This window comes from Oncorhynchus masou, chromosome 2 (genome assembly GCF_036934945.1).
Source record: "Oncorhynchus masou masou isolate Uvic2021 chromosome 2, UVic_Omas_1.1, whole genome shotgun sequence".
Taxonomy (NCBI): domain Eukaryota; kingdom Metazoa; phylum Chordata; class Actinopteri; order Salmoniformes; family Salmonidae; genus Oncorhynchus; species Oncorhynchus masou.
Genome location: NC_088213.1, coordinates 21,608,371 through 21,629,257, shown reverse-complemented (window position 1 = coordinate 21,629,257; position 20,887 = coordinate 21,608,371). Strand labels below are relative to the sequence as shown.

At 46.8% G+C, this 20,887-nt stretch overlaps 1 protein-coding gene across 2 annotated transcripts in view; it reads left to right on the top strand.

Annotated features, from left to right (window-relative positions):
- The first annotated feature begins 3,077 nt into the window (after positions 1 to 3,077).
- LOC135556845 (proline-serine-threonine phosphatase-interacting protein 1-like) overlaps positions 3,078 to 20,887 on the top strand; it is a 26,488-nt gene continuing 8,678 nt past the window's right edge. Inside the window, exons 1-8 of one of the 2 annotated variants that reach the window (XM_064990283.1) lie at positions 3,078 to 3,123; positions 3,256 to 3,333; positions 5,470 to 5,570; positions 5,723 to 5,797; positions 9,876 to 9,910; positions 9,989 to 10,095; positions 10,203 to 10,265; positions 13,947 to 14,045. In XM_064990283.1, coding sequence (XP_064846355.1) covers positions 3,301 to 3,333; positions 5,470 to 5,570; positions 5,723 to 5,797; positions 9,876 to 9,910; positions 9,989 to 10,095; positions 10,203 to 10,265; positions 13,947 to 14,045 — 513 coding nt within the window. In that variant the 5' untranslated portion in view covers positions 3,078 to 3,123; positions 3,256 to 3,300. Of the gene's footprint in view, positions 3,124 to 3,170; positions 3,334 to 5,469; positions 5,571 to 5,722; positions 5,798 to 9,875; positions 9,911 to 9,988; positions 10,096 to 10,202; positions 10,266 to 13,946; positions 14,046 to 20,887 lie in introns of those variants that run through there. The other variant, XM_064990278.1, reaches the window with a different exon arrangement.

Here is a 20,887-nt window from a genome sequence, read left to right as displayed (position 1 = left end):
GCACAGAGCCTCACACACGCAAGCAAGCACTCAGGCAGGCAAACACACTCAGGTCAAGTCACAGGAATATATGCATGTCCAGTTGCACAGCACACACACCTACATACTGTATACCAATACACACATTCTGAATGGACATGACAATATGGACCTGGAAATGAAAATAGTGGAAAATAACTTCACAAGTAGAAACGGCTGAAAACTCCATACAGTCATTGGAAAAACTCTATGGCGGTAGGGACAATGGACTGTGGTGAATGATCTGCCTCCCTGTGTAACCCTATCTGAGGAGGCTGAGGAGGGGGAATACAACAGTGGTTGGTTAATGGGAAGGTCATTTAGAGAGAATCCCCCAGGTAGGAGGCTTGTCCTGGCCCTCCTGGCCCTGACACGGCTCGTTTGTCACAGTTCAATAACTGCCACTCCAGGGAGCCCCTGTGTGGAGGCTGTGTGTGTCTGTGGACCCATTGGCCTGGGTAGGACATGACTACACAGCTGATTTCTAGTGCTGCCTGGCCCTCCATTAGAGCCCTCACACGGGGTCCCACACGCAGATAGACCTGCTCACACGGACCCTGAGCTGCAGGAATCAGTAGCCATAGCTAATAGGTTGGATAAATGTCAATTCCCCAATTCATGCTGACTGGAAGGATTAAAAACTTTTGAGGATGATTTACACTGTTAGAAAATAAAGCGTTCCAAAAGTTGCCTTCGGCTGTCCCCATGGGAGAACCCTTTTTGGTTCCAGGTAGAACCCTATTGGGTTCCATGTAGAACCATCTGTATAAAGGGTTCTACTTGTAAGCAAAAAAGGATCCTTCAAAGGGTTCTCCTATGGCAGGGGTGGGCAAACTTTTTGGCTCGAGGGCCACATCGGGATATTGAAATTCAACGGAGGGCCGCATTTTTTGGGGGACCAATTGTTTGTTAAATCAATTGGCCCAGCATCGTCCTGGTTAGGAGAGGGTTTGGCAGGCCGAGATTTCCTTGTCCCATCGCACACTAGCGACTCCTGTGGCGAGCCAGGCGCACGCACGCTGACACGGTCGCCAGGTGTAGTGTTTCTTCTGACACATTGGGTGCAGCTGGCTTCTGGGTTGAGCGAGCAGTGTGTCAAGAAGCAGTGTGGCTTGGTTGGGTCGTGTATCGGAGGACGCACGGCTCTCGACCTTCGCCTCGCCCAAGTCCGTACAGGAGTTGCAGCGATGGGACAAGACTGTAACTACCAATTGGATACCATGAAATTGGGGATAAAAAATGTTTACAAATGTCTCAAGGGCCGGATACTTTGCCCCCCCTTGTCCTATGGGGACAGCCGAATAACCCTTTAGGGTTCTAGATAGCACCTTTTTTTCGAAGAGTGTAGAGAAGTAGCAAAGCTCCATCACTACAATCCTTGGGATTATTTAGGGTCCGATGGCATTATTGGTAATAAATGAGTTGATGACAAACAATACAGAGTAGTTGAAAATGTTAACTTGCAAGTCCAATACCTCAGGCCTATCGTTCTGTCAGACAGAGTGCTATAATTCTAGTGCTGAACTGTCTGTATTGATGGGAATGCCCTCTGTAACCTGTCTCTCTCTCTGGGTAGATAACAGTAACTAGGTGATTCCCCTGCTAAGAGAGAGAGAGAGAACCTTTGGATTTTCACACATCTTATTGATCAGGAGGACAGTGAGAGACTGAGACACCACACAGCCATCCTTTCTCACTCTGAAAATCAATAGGCCTTCATGTGTTTGTTCATTCATGTGTTATCATGTCCTCAGTCACACATGCCCAGGGCACAATTTGGACATAAAACTGAGATTTAGGTTTTGGGTCGATTTTCTGTCTAGTGGGATTTGGTGGACCTATACAGTATTTTATTGTCGGTTAATGCTTTAGTGCCATGAGGAGAGCAGAAAAGGTCTGTGTCTCCCTCTTGTGGTCATATTGTGAAACAATTTATTGTAGCCCTAATCTGAATAAAGTATGTTTATTTGCACTCACTTCGAAATTAGAAAAACAATACTCCATATTCCAGTGTATAAATGCAACAAAAAACAGTTACCTTAATGTGATACTTAGGCCTATACCCATGGGCAAGTGGCGGCACTGAGAACAGTGCCAAGGACAAATGCACCAAACGTACAAACGCCTTACTATATCCAGTCTTTTTAAAAAGTTTTTTAATTTTTAATTTTACCCCTTTTTCTCCCCAATTTCGTGTCCAGACCATGGGATGTCCATTCTGAAGGATGACGCAGTCATGTTGTCATAGGTACGAGCGTAGGCTAAACCTATTCAGCAAGTTGTTGAAAAAAAATACACATCAGATGAATAGAAAATAAATATCGACGCTCTCAATTCTTGGATCGAACCTCGACATCATTCTGCCTCTTGATTTACCTCCTTTCCCGTTGATGGCATTTTACCTGCATGGCCCTTTTCAAGAACTTGAATATTTAACCACAACATGTAGGCCTAATGTTTAGTTGTGCTGCTACGTTGTTTCAACTTTCAAGGTGATGGTTTATTATGTATCTCCCTGAGTGAACCACTAGAGGTCGGTATTTGTTAGCTGTTAAAGTTCAGTTCGTGGTCTGATGTTCACAGGTGGATATGATGGCTTTTACAAGCAGCAGTTAATTGGAAAGCACTTACTGTGTAGGCATGTCAAACATATTATTAAACATACATTTAAAAAACTATATTTATTATTTATAATACATTTGAATGTATTTTCTACCCTTTATTTAACTTAGGCAAGTAATTTAATTTAGAACAAATTATTATTTACAATGACGGTCTACCCCGTCCCTTCCCGGACGGCGCTGGGCCAATTGTGCGCCGCCCTATGGGAATCCGATCACGGTCAGATGTGATACACCCTGGATATAATCAAACCCATGGCTATTCTTCATGAACAAGGGCGCAATCAGTGCCCAACATAGTCTGTGAATCCGTTTTAGGTCTGAAATTCTATATGATCTATTATTCAAATAATAATCAAAACTGTAGTTATCTACATATCTCAGCAAGAGGCTGAGTCTGTGGATAGTGACATCACAGGGTACTTCTTCCTCATTCAAGCCCAATGCAAAGTTCAACAGTGATATTGCAGTTATAACAGCTGAGGTATTCTGGAGTTGTCCTTCATATATATCTACATATATATATATATATATATATATATATATTTTTTTTTTATCTCAGTAAGGAATCTGTTAAACTTAAGTGGTTTATGTTTTTTTGTAAACGTTGATAAAGAGGATATTAACATTCAACTTTGAGGAAGTGCATGTATAACACAGAATGACTCCCTTGCTGTATAAAGATGCCTTTTGGGTAAGTTCCCTCAGTCTACTACCATTGTCTCTTGATGTCCTGCGTTGGTGTGTGTAACTAGATATAACTAGATAGTCTACTGATAACTCATTTAAAATCTATCTATCCAGAAATATTAGTATTTTGTTCATTCTCAACCATTTACAGACTTGAAAGTGTAGTGAGCCTTTTAAAGCAAACAGCATTAGGTTTCTAAAATGTGACAATTGTCTGACAGAATATGATGTCCACAGTAATAACATGCCAATGAAATTTGGAACTGAACTGAGTGCTGTGGGAAAGCTGGAAAGGTCTGGGTTCAACTCTTACTGCTAACCCCTTAGATATGCACTGTATGATATGCACTGTAGGATAGGCACTGTAGGATAGGCACTGTATGATATGCACTGTAGGATAGGCACTGTAGGATATGCACTGTATGATATGCACTGTAGGATAGGCACTGTAGGATAGGCACTGTATGATATGCACTGTAGGATAGGCACTGTAGGATAGGCACTGTAGGATAGGCACTGTAGGATAGGCACTGTAGGATATGCACTGTAGGATAGGCACTGTAGGATAGGCACTGTAGGATAGGCACTGTAGGATAGGCACTGTAGGATATGCATAGGGATACACTGTAGGATAGGCACTGTAGGATATGCACTGTAGGATATGCACTGTAGGATATGCACTGTAGGATAGGCACTGTAGGATAGGCACTGTAGGATAGGCACTGTAGGATAGGCACTGTAGGATATGCACTGTAGGATAGGCACTGTAGGATAGGATATGCACTGTAGGATATGCACTGTAGGATAGGTACTGTAGGATAGGCACTGTAGGATAGGCACTGTAGGATAGGCACTGTAGGATAGGTACTGTAGGATAGATATGCACTGTAGGATAGATAGGATAGGCACTGTAGGATAGGCACTGTAGGATAGGCACTGTAGGATAGGTACTGTAGGATAGGCACTGTAGGATAGGCACTGTAAGATAGGCACTGTAGGATAGGTACTGTAGGATAGGCACTGTAGGATAGGTACTGTAAGACAGGCACTGTAGGATAGGCACTGTAGGATAGGCACTGTAAGATAGGCACTGTAGGATAGGCACTGTTGGATATGCACTGTAGGATAGGTACTGTAGGATAGGCACTGTAGGATAGGCACTGTTGGATATGCACTGTAGGATAGGTACTGTAGGATAGGCACTGTAGGATAGGCACTGTTGGATATGCACTGTAGAATAGGTACTGTAGGATAGGCACTGTAGGATAGGCACTGTAGGATAGGCACTGTAGGATAGGCACTGTTGGATATGCACTGTAGGATAGGCACTGTAAGATAGGCACTGTAGGATAGGCACTGTAGGATAGGCACTGTAGGATAGGCACTGTTGGATATGCACTGTAGGATAGGTACTGTAGGATAGGCACTGTAGGATAGGCACTGTTGGATATGCACTGTAGAATAGGTACTGTAGGATAGGCACTGTAGGATAGGCACTGTAGGATAGGCACTGTAGGATAGGCACTGTTGGATATGCACTGTAGGATAGGCACTGTAAGATAGGCACTGTAGGATAGGCACTGTATGATAGGCACTGTAGGATAGGCACTGTAGGATAGGCACTGTGCTTTCACTACAATTTCCACATCTGTTATATTCTGTTTAACTTGTGATGTATCATAGTATTTTTGCACGGATGTTCCCTGAGGCGTTGGTTGCTATGGCTCCCTTCCTGCTCACGGTGGTTACGAATTTAGCCCTCTCATTGTCCAGATAGATTTGCATCCAAGGCAACAGTTGATAATCTACCTGTCATCTTCAGACATGAAAGAGAACATATTAAATGGGTTTCTATTATGCTGTCTGCAACTAAAAGTTGTTCAAAGTGAATATTCTATGGTCCTCTGGACAGTCCTCTGATTATATTGTCTGTTTGTAAGTACTGTAACAAGTTTTTATGACGCAATGCACATTTCAGTGAAACGTAATCCCTAAACAAGTTCCAACTTCTGTGGAATCTAACTGTTCAGTATGTGCCAATAAATGCAGAGACAAACCACTGGGCAGTTTGAGTCAAACGTTTATTTTGTAACTATGGTTGTGTAACTGGATTACAACACCTCTCTTTCTCTCTCTGTAGGGAGTTGATTTCACTAATCATCAGGGCTATGAGGTTCTGATTCAGAGACTATGTGATGGCAGGCGGATGTGCAAAGATGTGGAGGAACTGCTGAAGATGAGGTAGGGTTTCTCTGACGTCATTAAAACTTCATACAAAATGCACGCAGGGATGGTCAGCAGTGATTGCACACCGAATTGGAATGTTCATACAACTCAAAGATTGGTCTACACAAAAAACGTCCTTTGAAGTCTGCCTGTTTGTCTGTCTACAGGGCCATGGCAGAAGAGAGGTATGGGAAGGATCTGGTGACAATAGCACGTAAAGCTGGGGGGCAGACAGAGATCAGGTAAATGGCTGGTTACGTACATATATAGAGATGATATGTTTGGACCATAATACCTACTATGCACAAGTTAGCCAAAATGCTATCATAACAGATACAAATAACATTGGTGGGGACGTTGGCCGAAATGGAATGTAATGTTTGTTTGTTTTTAAAAAAATAATTTGCCATAACCTGGCGTGGCGCGCCTGCTACTTGCTGATATGCCACAACCACTTCACAGGCAATATAATAGGTAGTCAATCGAATAATTGTGGTATTTTTAGAACATAATAATGATCAAGTCAGGGTTCAGTAGTGGCACACAATGCCATTGAGTCACACATTCTAGCCCTCGTGGAATAATTTCCAACAGAGAGAGAGAGAAAATGTGTGTGTGTGCATCCTCAATCCAGTTTCCTGTTCACACAGTTCATCTTTACACCATTGCTAATTAGCCAGTCATGTGACATGGTAAAGTTGGATGAAGAGAAGAGACCAGACAAGGAATGAGTGGTTAAGGATAAACATAATTTACTGAGAAACAGTAGCCGCAGGATCACAGTACACTTGAAACAACAAACACTAAGTCTTGAAAACTCACTCAGGAAACAAATGCACACAGTAAACAATTCAAGCTTCTGCAAAGGACAACAGAAAACACACCTTTTAACAGGGAAATCATTATCGCCTTGGGTCAGGTTCTCGTGTCTGGGCTTGTCGGACCGTGGTCTCAATACTCCATATCACAGAGTCCACAATGCGGGAGCTGGGGATGTTGGGCTCGGAGTCCCTCTCCTCGTTAGAGGCATCGTGTTGGTGGGACAGGGCGTCTGCTTTCTGATCCTTGGATCCCGGGCGATAGGCTAGTGTGAAATCAAACCTGTTAAAAAAACAGAGCCCACCTAGCCTGGCAAGCGTTCAACCTCTTGGCTTCTTGAATGGAGACCAAGTTCCTAAGGGCCACTTAACTGCCAAGAGCTCACAGTTGCCTACATCGTAGTTTCGTTCCGCTGGCGAGAACCACTTGGAGAGAAAGGCGCGTGGGTGCAGTTTCTTGTCCTCTTCATTCTGCTGTGAAAGGACCACCCTGCTCCTGTGTCCGAGGCGTCCACCTCTACTACAAAGAGTAGGATCAGGATGAACGAGGATGGGTCCAGAGGTGATACATCCCTTAAGCTCTATGAATGCTCTGTCAACCTCAGGAGTCTAGCAAAAACGGGTCTGGGACTTTAAAAAAACATGTAACCTTTATTTAACTAGGCAAGTCAGTTAAGAACAAATTCTTATTTACACTGACGGCCTACCCCGGCCAAACCCGGACGACGCTGGGCAAATTGACATGCGGGTTAGGCCCGAGAGAGGCGCTGCCACTGCACCAAAGTTGTGTATAAAACACCTGTAAAAATAGCTTCACCCGAGGAACCGCTGGACCTGCTTGAGTGAGGTGGGACGGGGACAGTGGGCGACCGCCTCAACCTTTTTGGGGTCCATTTGGATGCCTGTGGTAGACATAATGTGACCCAGGAAGGAAACCTGGGATACGTGGAACTCACACTTCTCCATCTTGACATATAGTTGACTCTGCAGGAGCTGTCCCAGGACTTGGTGGACGTGCAGTATGTGTTCTGGAAGGGTTTTGGAGAAGATCAGGATGTTGTTGAGGTAAACAAAGAGAAACCGATTCGAGTGTCATGGATCAATGCTTGAAAGACTGCCGGTGAGTTGGATAATCCAAAGGGCATGATTAGATACTCATAGTGTCCACTAGGGGTGTTAAAGGCAGTTTACCACTCATCTTCCTGATTCTCATCAGATTTTAAGGGTTGCGGAGGTCCAGTTTGGTGAAGAATTGGGCCAACTCCAAGACATCAGGGGCAGAGGGTAACGATTCTTGATCGTAATCCAGTTCAGCCCTCTGTAATCGATGCAAGGATGCAGGCCTCCATCCTTCTTACCCATGAAGAAGCCTGCACCAGCTAGGGATGTAGAGGGGCTAATGAAACCTGCCTCTAGTGTCTCCCGGATGTAATTGTCCATGACTGCTGCTTCAGGGGTTGAGAGATAGTACAGATGGCCCTGGGTAGGTGTGGAGCCGGGTAGGAGTCCTATGGCACAGTCGTATGAACGATGTGGAAGAAGGGTGGCGGCTTGCCTCTTACTGCAGGCCTCTGGGAGGTCGAAGTATTCAGGAGGGAGAGTGGAGAAGTCGTGGACTTCAATGGATGCTGGAGGACATGGCGAGGCTCTTGGTGAGGGTCTTAGACATTTAGACTGGCAGTCCTTACTCCAGTCTAGTAGGTGTCCCGTGGACCAGGAGAATAGTGGGTTATGTAGTGCTAGCCAGGGGTACCCTAGGATAAGGGGGTTCTCGGGAGCAGTGATCAAAAGAAAACTAAGAGTCTCTGAGTGTTTCACCCCAGCCTGCAGTAGAATGGGCTTGGTCTGATATTCCACCTGACCGGAGCAAATGGGCCATGCATCGAGGGCTTGAATCTGCAGAGGGATGGGACACTTCACGCAGGTGATTGGTAATTATCTGGTGTAGTCCTGATCAATAAAATTATCTGTGGCCCCGGAGTCCATGAAGGATTGATTCTGGTGCTGACGGTTGTCCCAGTGGGGGGTTGCGAGTAGTGACAGACGGTGACTGAGAGGTAGCTGCACAGCTCGTCAGGGTCTCCCCTTGTCCTGGCGTTTCCCGTCAGCTCTGGACATATAGCACGGAGATGGCCGAGACCTCCGCAGTAGAGGCAGCAGCCGTCGCAGATGCGCCGTTCACACACCTGTGGACTCTGACGTGTGGGTCACAGCTGCATGGGCTTCTCAATTCTGGGCTTGGGGGGGTTAAGGTGCTCAGGAAACCGAGATATGGGGTGGAGTCAGAAAGGCGCTGTCTCAGGCATTCGAGGTGGTTGTCGATCCTGATTGCCAGTATTATCAGGGACTCAAGGTCCTCTCCCAGTTCCCGAGAGGCCAGTTCATCCTTGGAGTTAGACAAACCCTGATGGAAAGCAGTTTCCAGGACCTCCATATTCTACACACTCTTGGAGGCGATGTTGTGGAACTCAATGCCGAAGTCAGCAACTGGCCCCTTGGCAGATGTTGAACAGTCGGCTGACCGCTTCTCTTCCGCCGACTGGGTGGTCGAAGACTTGTAACTCAGCAATGAAGGCTAATATGGAGCTGCAGGTTGGTGGCTGCTGTTCCCACACTGCCATTGCCCACGCCAGGGCCTTGCCTGAGAGTAGAGAGATGATGTAGGCGATCATGGCCGATCGGTGTGGAACAAGGAGGACTGTAGAGAACAGAGAACACTGAATGAGGTAGGAACCCCTTGCATGCTCCCGGGTGGCCGTCCCGGGTGGCCGTCGGGTGGCCGTCATACCGCTCGGGGGCTGGGATCTTGGGTTCCCGGTGCAGGTTCCCTGCAGGAACTATGGCAACATCTGTAGCACTGGGCGATGAGACTTGGACATTGGCCCCTCTTGGGGAGAGGTTGGACTGTGTTTGGAGGGAGTCGGTAAGTGCATGGAGGGTCTCTGATATTTGGGAGAGTTGTTCTTGCTGCCACCTCAGCAGTGCTCCTTGGTGGGTTTCAACATTCTTGATCTGAGTGATCTCTGCTGGGTCCATGTTTGGTGCAGAAGCTTGCTGTGATGTGGTGAGGTTGGACCCAGGTGCAGAGAAGAGACCAGACGAGGAATCAGTGGTTAAGGATAAACATACTTTACTTCACTGAGAAACGGTGACGGAAGGATCACAGTACACATGAAAAAACAACCAACACTAATTCTCAAAAACTCACTCAGGAAACAAACGCACATGGTAAACAATTCAAGCTTCTGCAAAGGACAACAGAAAACACACCTCTTTTAACAGGGACTTCATAATGAATAAATTGGACACACCAGAGTGTTGTTAATGTCTATAGGACGGTCTCTGCTGCCCTATGGTGACAGGTGGAACCATGACAAGTCATTGATATCTAGATACAGTTGAATGCAGTGATTTGTCAATCTGTTCATGCATACTGTGTTTAACTAGTATTTAGTATGCTACACTACCTGTTATTGATAAATGCATCATTCCTATTTTTCAGCACTCTGAAAGCCTCCTTTGATCAACTAAAAACACGTAAGTTTATCCTGTCTACTGCATCTCTCACAACAAAGCCCAATGACAGTTTACTAAAATAACTGTTTTCTTTGACAGAAATTGAAAACATTGGGAATCTGCATATCCAGCTATCCGGAATGTTACGGGAAGAGATGAAGAAGATGGAAATATTCAGAGAGCGACAGAAAGAACAGAGGAGGAAGGTTTGAAATGTGTTATTGAGTGCTTATTTCATTTTGAAAATACATTTTGAAAACCTGTATTTATGAGGTGCCAGTAAATTTCAACCATGTTGTTTTTCCTCGTTCAGTTTGAGGGGATTATGGAGAAAGTTCAGAAGATGAAGGTGTCCTTATACAAGAAGACCATGGAGGTAGGCATTCTATTTACTCAGGGAATTACATGCTTACTTAGTAAGTCAGCTTAAGTACAGAGGTACATACACAGAGGGTAATAGAACAGTCTGAAAGTGGGACTTTATCCACACGCTTAGAAAAAAAGTATCTAGAATTTAAGGGTGCTTCAGATGTCCCCATAGGAGACAGGTGGCAGGTAGTCTAGAATTTAAGGGTGCTTCAGATGTCCCCATAGGAGACAGGTGGCAGGTAGTCTAGCATTTAAGGGTGCTTCAGATGTCCCCATAGGAGACAGGTGGCAGGTAGTCTAGCATTTAAGGGTGCTTCAGATGTCCCCATAGGAGACATGGCAGGTAGTCTAGCATTTAAGGGTGCTTCAGATGTCCCCATAGGAGACAGGTGGCAGGTAGTCTAGCATTTAAGGGTGCTTCAGATGTCCCCATAGGAGACAGGTGGCAGGTAGTCTAGCATTTAAGGGTGCTTCAGATGTCCCCCCATAGGAGACAGGTGGCAGGTAGTCTAGCATTTAAGGGTGCTTCAGATGTCCCCATAGGAGACAGGTGGCAGGTAGTCTAGCATTTAAGGGTGCTTCAGATGTCCCATAGGAGACAGGTGGCAGGTAGTCTAGCATTTAAGGGTGCTTCAGATGTCCCCATAGGAGACAGGTGGCAGGTAGTCTAGCATTTAAGGGTGCTTCAGATGTCCCCATAGGAGACAGGTGGCAGGTAGTCTAGCATTTAAGGGTGCTTCAGATGTCCCCATAGGAGACAGGTGGCAGGTAGTCTAGCATTTAAGGGTGCTTCAGATGTCCCCATAGGAGACAGGTGGCAGGTAGTCTAGCATTTAAGGGTGCTTCAGATGTCCCCATAGGAGACAGGTGGCAGGTAGTCTAGCATTTAAGGGTGCTTCAGATGTCCCCATAGGAGACAGGTGGCAGGTAGTCTAGCATTTAAGGGTGCTTCAGATGTCCCCATAGGAGACAGGTGGCAGGTAGTCTAGCATTTAAGGGTGCTTCAGATGTCCCCATAGGAGACAGGTGGCAGGTAGTCTTTAGCATTGTCCCCAAGACAGGTGGCTTCAGCATTTAAGTCCCCCCATAGGAGACAGGTGGCAGGTAGTCTAGCATTTAAGGGCATTGGGCCAGTAACTGAAAGGTCAGTGGTTTGAATCTCAGAGCAGACTAGGTGAAAAATCTGCCTACGTGCCCTTGAGCAAAGCACTTAACCATAATTGCTCCTGTAAGTCACTGAATAAGAGCGTCTGCTAAATGACTTAAATGTAAAATGAGAATCCTTTGAAGAACCCTATTGGTTCCTGGTAGAATCCTTTTGGTTTCCATGTAGAATCCTTTCCACAGAGTGTTCTCCATTGAACCCAAAAAGATTCCACCTGAAAACCAAAAGGGTTCTAGCTGGAACCAAAAAGGGTTCTCCTATGGGGACAGCCAAATAACCCTTTTCTAGAGTGCAGTGTAAGAGTTCATACCCAGAAAAGAGGAAGGCTGACATTACACCCAGTAGACCCAGCTACCTCTCAGAGATTGGTGAGCTACCCAAGAGAGAACATACATCACAGTGCAGTTCTGCAAGAGGAAGAGGGTAGGAAACAAAGTATAGACATACACACTCACACACCAACCACAGACTTTGGCCCTATTATAGTGGGGAACTAGTAGGGTAACACAGGCCTTGAAAATGAACATTTTGGTCTGCATCAATACGGATCTCACCTCTCATAGTCCCATGATTTATGCTCAATTATAAACCAGATGATTAGAGCCCTGGTGGCTGGTATATCAAACCGTTACCATGGGTATGACAAAAACATGTATTTTACTGCTCTAATTACATTGGTAACCAGTTTATAAAATATTAATAAGGCACCTCGGGGGTTTGTGGTATATGGTCAATATATCACAGTTAAGGGGCTGTATTCCAGGCACTCCGCGTTACATAGAGGGTAAGAACAGTCCTTAGCTGTGGTATATTGTCCACATATCACATCTCCTCGGGCCTTATTGCTCAAATATATATAAACTTAGGCCTATTTTTGTGAGTATCATTACAGTATCATACTTACACCCTGTATAACATCCTGTATAAAGTGCCTTCGGAAAGTAGAACCATTGACTTCTAAAATTGATTAAATTGTGTTCTTTCCCTCATCAATCTATACACAATTTCCCATAATGACAAAGAAAAATACGTTTTTACACATTTTTGCAAATGTATTAAAAATAAAAAACTGAAATATTACATTCACATAAGTATTTAGACCATTTACTCAGTACTTTGTTGAAGAACCTTTGGCAGCGATTACAGCCTTGAGTATTCTTGGGTATGACGCTTGGCACACCTGTATTTGCGGAGTTTCTCCCATTCTTCTCAGCAGATCCTCTCAAGCTCTGTCAGGTTGGATGGGGAGTTTGAGATTATTTATTTTTACAGGGACAGTGCACATTAATCAACGTTATAGTAAAAGTGCCGGTTTTAACCAGACGGCTAATTGCTCTGTCAAGTTGGATGGGGAGCGTCCCTGCACAGCTATTTTATGGTGTCTCCAGAGATGTTCGATCGGGTTCATGTCCGGGCTCTGGCTGGGCCACTCAGGGACATTCAGAGCCTTGTCCCAAAGCCACTCCTGTGTTGTCTTGGCTGTGTGCTTAGGGTTGTTGTCTTTTTGGAAGGTGAACCTTCACCCCAGTCTGAGGTCCTGAGCGCTCTGGAGCAGGTTTTCATCAAGGCCTTTCTCCCCCGATTGGCTGGGCGGCCAGCTCTATGAAGAGTCTTACTGTCCAAAGTTCTTCCATTTAAGAATGATGGAGGCCACCATGTTCTTGGGGACCTTCAATGTTGCAGAAATATTTTTGTACCCTTCCCCAGATCTGTGCCTCGACACAATCCTGTCTCAGAACTTTACAGACAATTCCTTCAACCTCATGGCTTGGTTTTTGCTCTGACATGCACTGTCAACTGTAGGATCTTATTTGAAAGGTGTGTGCCTTTACAACTCATATCCAAACAATTGAATTTACTACAGGTGGACTCCAATCAAGTTGTAGAAACATCTCAAAGATGATCAGTGGAAACAGGATGCACCTGTGCTCAATTTCAAGTTTCATAGCAAAGCGTCTGAATAATGTTTTTTTTTATTTTAATATATTTGCAAAACAATCTACAAACATGATTTCACTTTGTAATTATGGGGTATTGTGTGTAGATTGATGAGGATTTAATTTTTTATTTAATCAATTTTAGAATAAGGATGTAACGCAACAAAATGTTGAAAAAGTCAAGGGGTCTGAATACTTTCTGGAGCCACTGTATAACCCTATTCTCTATGCGAGCAATTACATACCGAATAGATTAGCTACATCGTTAGGCTACTCTGTGGTGAGACAAGTGAAAAGAGCCAATGGCAGAGTCTCATAAATGGAGCTAAAGTGTTGAAGACTGATTATCCTGTATAAGAAACAACCAATCTGAAGCCAGAAATACATATTGACCTAAATGTTTGCTTAAACTGCTAAGTGAGGACTGCACCATTCACCATTTTGACATTGCATACAGTTGCATACAGTTTTACAGAGATCCAACATGGCTACTGTTTTAACTGATTGTTACATAAAACATGACTCCACAGACCACTGTGGCTGCTTCAATGATGATTCCCTGAATGTCTCTTCTGTCCATCTCCAGTCTAAGAAGTCCTATGAGCAGAAATGTAAAGAAGCAGACGAGGCAGAACAGCTTGCTGACAGAAGCACCACAGCCACAACAACAAAACAGTCTGAGAAGGTAACACCACCTCCCCAAACCCTGGAACTATACACACACACAGCCCCCAAACAGTCTGAGAAAGTAACACCACCTCCCCACACCCTGGAACTATACACACACACAGCCCCCAAACAGTCTGAGAAGGTAACACCACCTCCCCAAACCCTGGAACTATACACACACACAGCCCCAAACAGTCTGAGAAGATAACACCACCTCCCCAAAACTATACACTGGAACTATACACACACACAGCCACAACCCCAAACCAGTCTGAGAAGGTAACACCACCTCCCCAAACCCTGGAACTATACACACACACAGCCACAACACCAAACCAGTCTGAGAAGGTAACACCACCTCCCCAAACCCTGGAACTATACACACACACAGCCCCCAAACAGTCTGAGAAGGTAACACCACCTCCCCAAACCCTGGAACTATACACACACACAGCCCCCAAACAGTCTGAGAAGGTAACACCACCTCCCCAAACCCTGGAACTATACACACACACAGCCCCCAAACAGTCTGAGAAGGTAACACCACCTCCCCACACCCTGGAACTATACACACACACAGCCCCCAAACAGTCTGAGAAGGTAACACCACCTCCCAAACCCTGGAACTATACACACACACAGCCCCCAAACAGTCTGAGAAGGTAACACCACCTCCCCAAACCCTGGAACTATACACACACACAGCCCCAAACAGTCTGAGAAGATAACACCAAAACCCTGGAACTATACACACACACAGCCACAACAGTCCAAACCCTGGAACTATACACACACACAGCCACAACACCAAACCCTGGAACCACACACCCCCCCAAACCAGTCTGAGAAGGTAACACCACCTCCCCAAACCCTGGAACTATACACACACACAGCCACAACACCAAACAACTATACACACACACAGCCAAACAGTCTGAGAAGGTAACACCACCTCCCCAAACCCTGGAACTATACACACACACAGCCCCCAAACAGTCTGAGAAGGTAACACCACCTCCCCAAACCCTGGAACTATACACACACACAGCCACAAACAGTCTGAGAAGGTAACACCACCTCCCCAAACCCTGGAACTATACACACACACAGCCACAACCCCAAACCAGTCTGAGAAGGTAACACCACCTCCCCAAACCCTGGAACTATACACACACACAGCCCCCAAACAGTCTGAGAAGGTAACACCACCTCCCCAAACCCTGGAACTATACACACACACAGCCACAACCCCAAACCCTGGAACTATACACACACACAGCCACAACACCAAACCAGTCTGAGAAGGTAACACCACCTCCCCAAACCCTGGAACTATACACACACACAGCCCCCAAACAGTCTGAGAAGGTAACACCACCTCCCCAAACCCTGGAACTATACACACACACAGCCACAACCCCAAACCCTGGAACTATACACACACACAGCCCCCAAACAGTCTGAGAAGGTAACACCACCTCCCCAAACCCTGGAACTATACACACACACAGCCCCCAAACAGTCTGAGAAGGTAACACCACCTCCCCAAACCCTGGAACTATACACACACACAGCCCCCAAACAGTCTGAGAAGGTAACACCACCTCCCCAAACCCTGGAACTATACACACACACAGCCACAACCCCAAACCAGTCTGAGAAGGTAACACCACCTCCCCAAACCCTGGAACTATACACACACACAGCCACAACACCAAACCAGTCTGAGAAGGTAACACCACCTCCCCAAACCCTGGAACTATACACACACACAGCCCCCAAACAGTCTGAGAAGGTAACACCACCTCCCCACACCCTGGAACTATACACACACACAGCCACAACACTAAACCCTGGAACTATACACACACACAGCCACAACACCAAACCCTGGAACTATACACACACACAGCCACAACCCCAAACCAGTCTGAGAAGGTAACACCACCTCCCCAAACCCTGGAACTATACACACACACAGCCACAACACCAGACCCTGGAACTATACACACACACAGCCCCCAAACAGTCTGAGAAGGTAACACCACCTCCCCAAACCCTGGAACTATACACACACACAGCCACAACCCCAAACCAGTCTGAGAAGGTAACACCACCTCCCCCCTGGAAACCCTGGAACTATACACACACAGCCACAACACCAAACCAGTCTGAGAAGGTAACACCACCTCCCCAAACCCTGGAACTATACACACACACAGCCACAACACCAAACCAGTCTGAGAAGGTAACACCACCTCCCCAAACCCTGGAACTATACACACACACAGCCCCCAAACCAGTCTGAGAAGGTAACACCACCTCCCCAAACCCTGGAACTATACACACACACAGCCCCAAACAGTCTGAGAAGGTAACACCACCTCCCCAAACCCTGGAACTATACACACACACAGCCACAACAGTCTAAACCACTGGAACTATACACACACACAGCCACAACACCAAACCCTGGAACTATACACACCCCAAACAACTATACACACAACCCCAAAACCAGTCTGAGAAGGTAACACCACCTCCCCAAACCCTGGAACTATACACACACACAGCCACCCAAACAGTCTGAGAAGGTAAACTATACACACACACAGCCCCAAACAGTCTGACTATAACACCACCTCCCCAAACCCTGGAACTATACACACACACAGCCACAACCCCAAACAGTCTGAGAAGGTAACACCACCTCCCCAAACCCTGGAACTATACACACACACAGCCACAACCCCAAACCAGCCTGAGAAGGTAACACCACCTCCCCAAACCCTGGAACTATACACACACACAGCCACAACCCCAAACCAGCCTGAGAAGGTAACACCACCTCCCCAAACCCTGGAACTATACACACACACAGCCACAACCCCAAACCAGCCTGAGAAGGTAACACCACCTCCCCAAACCCTGGAACTATACACACACACAGCCCCCAAGCAGTCTGAGAAGGTAACACCACCTCCCCAAACCCTGGAACTATACACACACACAGCCACAACACCAAACCCTGGAACTATACACACACACAGCCACAACACCAAACCAGTCTGAGAAGGTAACACCACCTCCCCAAACCCTGGAACTATACACACACACAGCCCCCAAACAGTCTGAGAAGGTAACACCACCTCCCCAAACCCTGGAACTATACACACACACAGCCCCCAAACAGTCTGAGAAGGTAACACCACCTCCCCAAACCCTGGAACTATACACACACACAGCCCCCAAACAGTCTGAGAAGGTAACACCACCTCCCCAAACCCTGGAACTATACACACACACAGCCCCCAAACCAGTCTGAGAAGGTAACACCACCTCCCCAAACCCTGGAACTATACACACACACAGCCCCCAAACAGTCTGAGAAGGTAACACCACCTCCCCAAACCCTGGAACTATACACACACACAGCCCCCAAACAGTCTGAGAAGGTAACACCACCTCCCCAAACCCTGGAACTATACACACACACAGCCCCTATACACAAACACAGTCTGAGAAGGTAACACCACCTCCCCAAACCCTGGAACTATACACACACACCACCCCCAAACAGTCTGAGAAGGTAACACCACCTCCCCAAACCCTGGAACTATACACACACACAGCCTCCCAAACAGTCTGAGAAGGTAACACCACCTCCCCAAACCCTGGAACTATACACACACACAGCCACAACCCCAAACCCTGGAACTATACACACACACAGCCACAACACCAAACCAGTCTGAGAAGGTAACACCACCTCCCCAAACCCTGGAACTATACACACACACAGCCACAACACCAAACCAGTCTGAGAAGGTAACACCACCTCCCCAAACCCTGGAACTATACACACACACAGCCCCCAAACAGTCTGAGAAGGTAACACCACCTCCCCAAACCCTGGAACTATACACACACACAGCCCCCAAACAGTCTGAGAAAGGTAACACCACCTCCCCAAACCCTGGAACTATACACACACACAGCCACAAACCAGTCTGGAACTATAACACCACAGCCACAACCCAAACCCTGGAACTATACACACACACAGCCACAACCCAAACAGTCTGAGAAGGTAACACCACCTCCCCAAACCCTGGAACTATACACACACACAGCCCCAAACAGTCTGAGAAGGTAACACCACCTCCCCAAACCCTGGAACTATACACACACACAGCCTCCAAGCAGTCTGAGAAGGTAACACCACCTCCCCAAACCCTGGAACTATACACACACACAGCCACAACACCAAACCAGTCTGAGAAGGTAACACCACCTCCCCAAACCCTGGAACTATACACACACACAGCCACAACACCAAACCAGTCTGAGAAGGTAACACCACCTCCCCAAACCCTGGAACTATACACACACACAGCCACCACCTCCCCACAACTATACAAACCAGTCTGAGAAGGTAACACCACCTCCCCCAAACCCTGGAACTATACACACACACAGCCCCAAACAGTCTGAGAAGATAACACCACCTCCCCAAACCCTGGAACTATACACACACACAGCCACAACACCAAACCCTGGAACTATACACACACACAGCCACAACCCCAAACCAGTCTGAGAAGGTAACACCACCTCCCCAAACCCTGGAACTATACACACACACAGCCACAACACCAAACCCTGGAACTATACACACACACAGCCCCCAAACAGTCTGAGAAGGTAACACCACCTCCCCAAACCCTGGAACTATACGCACACACAGCCACCCCAAACCAGTCAGTATACACACACACAGCCCCCAAACAGTCTGAGAAGGTAACACCACCTCCCCAAACCCTGGAACTATACACACACACAGCCACAACCCAAACCCTGGAACTATACAGTCTGAGAAGGTAACACCACCTCCCCAAACCCTGGAACTATACACACACACAGCCACAACCCCAAACCAGTCTGAGAAGGTAACACCACCTCCCCAAACCCTGGAACTATACACACACACAGCCCCCAAGCAGTCTGAGAAGGTAACACCAAACCCTGGAACTATACACACACACAGCCCCCAAACAGTCTGAGAAGGTAACACCACCTCCCCAAACCCTGGAACTATACACACACACAGCCCCCAAACAGTCTGAGAAGGTAACACCACCTCCCCAAACCCTGGAACTATACACACACACAGCCCCAAACCAGTCTGAGAAGGTAACACCACCTCCCCAAACCCTGGAACTATACACACACACAGCCCCCAAACAGTCTGAGAAGGTAACACCACCTCCCCAAACCCTGGAACTATACACACACACAGCCCCCAAACCAGTCTGAGAAGGTAACACCACCTCCCCAAACCCTGGAACTATACACACACACAGCCCCCAAACCAGTCTGAGAAGGTAACACCACCTCCCCAAACCCTGGAACTATACACACACACAGCAACACCAAACCAGTCTGAGAAGGTAACACCACCTCCCCAAACCCTGGAACTATACACACACACAGCCCCCAAACCAGTCTGAGAAGGTAACACCACCTCCCCAAACCCTGGAACTATAAACACACACAGCCACAACACCAAACCAGTCTGAGAAGGTAACACCACCTCCCCAAACCCTGGAACTATACACACACACAGCCCCCAAACCAGTCTGAGAAGGTAACACCACCTCCCCAAACCCTGGAACTATACACACACACAGCCACAACCCCAAACCCTGGAACTATACACACACACAGCCACAACCCCAAACCCTGAAATACAACACCACCTCCCCAAACCCTGGAACTATACACACACACAGCCCCCCCAAACAGTCTGAGAAGGTAACACCACCTCCCCAAACCCTGGAACTATACACACACACAGCCCCCAAACAGTCTGAGAAGGTAACACCACCTCCCCAAACCCTGGAACTATACACACACACAGCCCCCAAACAGTCTGAGAAGGTAACACCACCTCCCCAAACCCTGGAACTATACACACACACAGCCCCCAAACAGTCTGAGAAGGTAACACCACCTCCCCACACCCTGGAACTATACACACACACAGCCACAACACCAAACCCTGGAACTATACACACACACAGCCACAACACCAAACCAGTCTGAGAAGGTAACACCACCTCCCCAAACCCTGGAACTATACACACACACAGCCACAACCCCAAACCAGTCTGAGAAGGTAACACCACCTCCCCAAACCCTGGAACTATACACACACACAGCCACAACACCAGACCCTGGAACTATACACACACAGCCCCCAAGCAGTCTGAGAAGGAAACACCACCTCCCCAAACCCTGGAACTATACACACACACAGCCCCCAAGCAGTCTGAGAAGGTAACACCACCTCCCCAAACCCTGGAACTATACACACACACAGCCACAACACCAAACCCTGGAACTATACACACACACAGCCCCCAAACAGTCTGAGAAGGTAACACCACCTCCCCAAACCCTGGAACTATACACACACACAGCCACAACCCCAAACCAGTCTGAGAAGGTAACACCACCTCCCCAAACCCTGGAACTATACACACACACAGCCCCCAAACAGTCTGAGAAGGTAACACCACCTCACCAAACCCTGGAACTATACACACACACAGCCACAACCCCAAACCCTGGAACTATACACACACACAGCCACAACACCAAACCAGTCTGAGAAGGTAACACCACTGCCAACCCTGCAATTATACACATGTAATACGCCTCGTTATTCAGTGCATTCAGAAAGTATTCAGACCCTTTCACTTTTTCCACATTTAGTTACGTTAAAGCCTTATTCTAAAATTGATTCAATTATATTTTTTATTCGTCAGTCTCTACACAATAACCCATAATGACAAA